General features: G+C 39.4%; 1 protein-coding gene across 1 annotated transcript; it reads right to left on the bottom strand.

Annotated features, from left to right (window-relative positions):
• Positions 1-502: 502 nt before the first annotated feature.
• LOC149411354 (uncharacterized) lies at positions 503-1,572 on the bottom strand. The gene is made up of 2 exons (XM_089647687.1): positions 1,201-1,572; positions 503-568 (listed from the first exon to the last, which is right to left on the bottom strand). The coding sequence occupies exons 1-2, from the start codon at positions 1,570-1,572 to the stop codon at positions 503-505; spliced, it is 438 nt and encodes a 145-aa protein (XP_089503813.1).
• Positions 1,573-3,424: the final 1,852 nt, after the last annotated feature.

The raw sequence follows: 3,424 nt of genomic DNA on the forward strand, positions 1-3,424 counted from the left end.
GGTGCCGGAGGCGCTTGGGTGGCATACGTTGTGTACGTTGGCTATTGCTTGTTCTCTCATGTCTCGAGGAACAAAGGGGCTGTTTATCTCTTCTATTCGAGACAGCGTATCTGCTACGGTGTTGTGATGACCGGAGATGTGTTTGACGTCGGTGGATCTGCTACGGTGTTGAGATGACCGGAGATATGCTTGACGTTGTTTCTTGCTGAACGCAAACGTAATCGGTTTGCGATCGGTGAAGATCGGTTTTCCATACCAGTGTGGCAGCGTTGAAATGCCAGATGAGGGTCCTTGCAGCGAAACTCCTCTAATCTGCAATCCTGTTGACTGGTCCGTTAGGGTTCCTTTCTTCAAGTTGACGCTTAAGTTGAAGAAGTGTAAGAAATCTGCTCCTAAAATGGCTTTCGAGACGTCTGCGATGATGAACTTCCACTTCATATCGCGGCGGAGGCCAAATTGGAGATTTATGGTTTTTGTACCATATGTTTTTATATGTTTCCCACTAGCACTGTATAATGTGGTGGGGCATGTATCTGTTGTGACCGTATTGGTCGTGTTCCAGCTTGATCTTGGGAGAACAGATACGTCGGCACCAGTGTCAATTAAAAATTTCTGTCGCGTCACGAGTTCGTGAATGAAGAGACGACAAGTTTTTTGAGGAAAATCGCACGTCTCTACTGCGGGTTTTCCATTGTCGTTTCTTGACTTATTATTAATAAAAGTACATGGTTTGATGCAATTATGTGATTTGTTACCGAATTTTGCATGGTAACTGCAGTAGCCGAGTGTCGTGTTATTGGTGTTTAACTGGCTACCGCGTGACCTAGAACGAGGTCGGTGCGCGGAATTTGGGTATGATGTCGATGGATGACGCCATTCGCGGCGGGTGCTGGGATTCCGGTTTTCGAAATTAATGTTTGCCTGTCCATGATCATCTCTCCGAGTTGTTTTAAGTCGACTGACTTCTAGAGTGAGTGCCGAAATTTGTTCTTGTAAGTTTTGTAATATAGCACTGATGTTTGGATTCGAGTTCGGGATGCCATTATAATGTTTACTGTCCATAGTTTCACATTCAGATTTTTGATAAACTTCCGAGATTTTATCTGCTGTGGATGCTAGTTGCAACAGATTGTCGTCGGGTAGTGCGGTAAGTATGGCCTGAATGTGTTGCGGGAGTCTTTGCAGCCAAAGTACGCGTACGATTGGGCTCTCCGATAGCCCGGGACCAGCGAGTTTATGGATGAGTCGAAGCAGTCCAGAAGGCTTCCTGTCCTCGAGCTGTAGTCCGGTTAGAAGACGAGTGAGTCGCTTTTCTTCAGAATCTTGTAATCTCTCGATGAGTGCTGATTTGAGATGAGTGTACTTGTCTGCTGCAGGAGGATTGATGACGATGTCGCTTACGGTCCTGAGGGTCTCCATATCCAAAGCGGCAACAATAATGTTGTACTTGGTGAGGTCATCCTTTAGTCTTGAGTTAGAAAATTGGCTTTCAGCTTGTGCGAACCAAAGTGCAATGTTGTCGCGCCAGCACGCGGGTAGTTTAACCGAGACAGAGTTTATTATTGTGTCCATTGTGGAATTATTATCGTGGATTTTGTTCGATGTCTGGTTATTCTCGAATGACATATTATTTTGATAATACGGCAAGCAATAGGCAGTATAAAAATAGGCAGATTTATGTGTGAAAATAGCAAGGAAACAAAAGCAATGACGACAGTAAATTTAGGTTTTGAAAAAAAAATTAAAAATTCAAAAATGTTAGATTGATGATATCCGGAAATTTCAAAAATCCCTTAATCTAGAGTGCATACAATGTAAATAATGTGAATGTACTGTGACGAGTTCAACTTGTCTGGTCACTTAATTTAATAAACATGTAACAATATTGTACACTTGCAAAAAAAATTTTTTTTTTTAAAAAGTTATTTTAGAATGTTCGTATTCGGAAATTTAGCTGTAAAATCACTGTATGTAGGATTAATTATGGTTCGTTACTTGGTGTTGATTACTGGGTATTGATTTGTGATGGATGTTACGAGGTCCGGAACTGAAGTTCTGCCTGCGTAGTAAATCCGGTAGATCCTTGATCTGCGATGAAATTGATGTTGGTCTGCAGAGATTGTTGCGTTCTGCGGTGAATTTGATGCTTGGTCTGCAGCTGCTGGTGCGGTGTTTCACTGAAATTGAGATTTTTTGGCACTATACTATTCGAATATACGAGTTTTTTGGTTCAGATTAGTGGGTATATTTGATATACTTAAGTATTAGAATTGGTGGGACAATAATGTTTTTTTTGAAATGTGCTTTATAATTCGGCAATCAGACTCTAATAAATATACTGGACTTGAAAATGTTGAAAATGAGATTGTAAGTAATGAGATTGGAAGTTACTTACTCGATTGTCCAAGATTCCAGCTTCAACGATCGACCTACCGTGTCCACTAAAAATTATTATCACCAGAAATGTCGAGGGTCACCAGTATGGCAGCGTGAACGTCGGGATCACCAGTATGGCAGTGTAAAGTCGGGATCACCAGTATGGCAGGATAAATGTAATTTACGATGGCTGCCGGTATCGTAAATCTGTGTTCAAGGAATTCTGATGATTGAAAGATAAAGGTCTGCGATCTTTGTTGAATTTATTTGCGAGAATGAATTTACAAGTTAAGTGAACGCAGAGACGGTGGTAGAAGAGAGTGGTGGTTTGGTCGAAAGTTGAAACTAGAATGGCAGAGAGTTGCGTTCCCGTCCGCGCCTGGCTCTCCCGGGGCTTCAGGCGGCGGAGTAATTATTTAGTGTTATCATATGTGGGACGAGTTAAAGTAGTCCCCATACATCTTTAAATAATTAACTTATAAAAAATACAAATAATATCTAATGATAGGTTTTCACTTAAAAAATTAATTATAATAACAAACTAAGGGTCCAGTACCCGTGGGCAAAAAATATTTACAGAAAATACAAAATACTAAATAAAGTAAACATAACATCGGATATAAGAACACAAGTAAATTACGAAATATAAATTTTATCCTCACACAATACCAATAATCACCAATATATGTACCTATATACCTACAACTAAACTGAACAGATGTTTATAAAATGAGTCACTTGTAACTGGACAGGGTTCATATCAACAACATGATAACTTGCAGTATGTTATTAATTATTATTTAATAATAGCGAAGGTATCTTTTTTAAATGTTCCTAAACTACACGAAAATATGTCAATATAATTAAAATTCTTATTGTATAGGGTACAAGCTCTGAAAATAAAAGCGTTTTGTCTGAGATTAGTGGAGCATTTTTGAAGATGAAAAAGTGACTTATCTCTAGTTCTAAAGCTAGGGACTCTAAAATTAATCTCAGACAAAAGGGGCGAACAATCAATAAGGCCACTGATAATTTTATAGAGATATAT

The sequence above is a fragment of the Hesperophylax consimilis genome, chromosome 26 (assembly GCF_061612785.1).
Source record: "Hesperophylax consimilis isolate HC1 chromosome 26, BYU_Hcon_1.0, whole genome shotgun sequence".
Lineage (NCBI taxonomy): Eukaryota > Metazoa > Arthropoda > Insecta > Trichoptera > Limnephilidae > Hesperophylax > Hesperophylax consimilis.

Excerpts from the sequence above, each read along its gene's own strand:
- LOC149411354 (XM_089647687.1), bottom strand. The coding sequence starts at position 1,572 with ATGGACACAATAATAAACTCTGTCTCGGTTAAACTACCCGCGTGCTGG. Across the intron at positions 569-1,200 it reads GGCTATCGGAGAGCCCAATC|ATCAAGCTGGAACACGACCA; the intron begins GTACGCGTACTT and ends TGTTCTCCCAAG.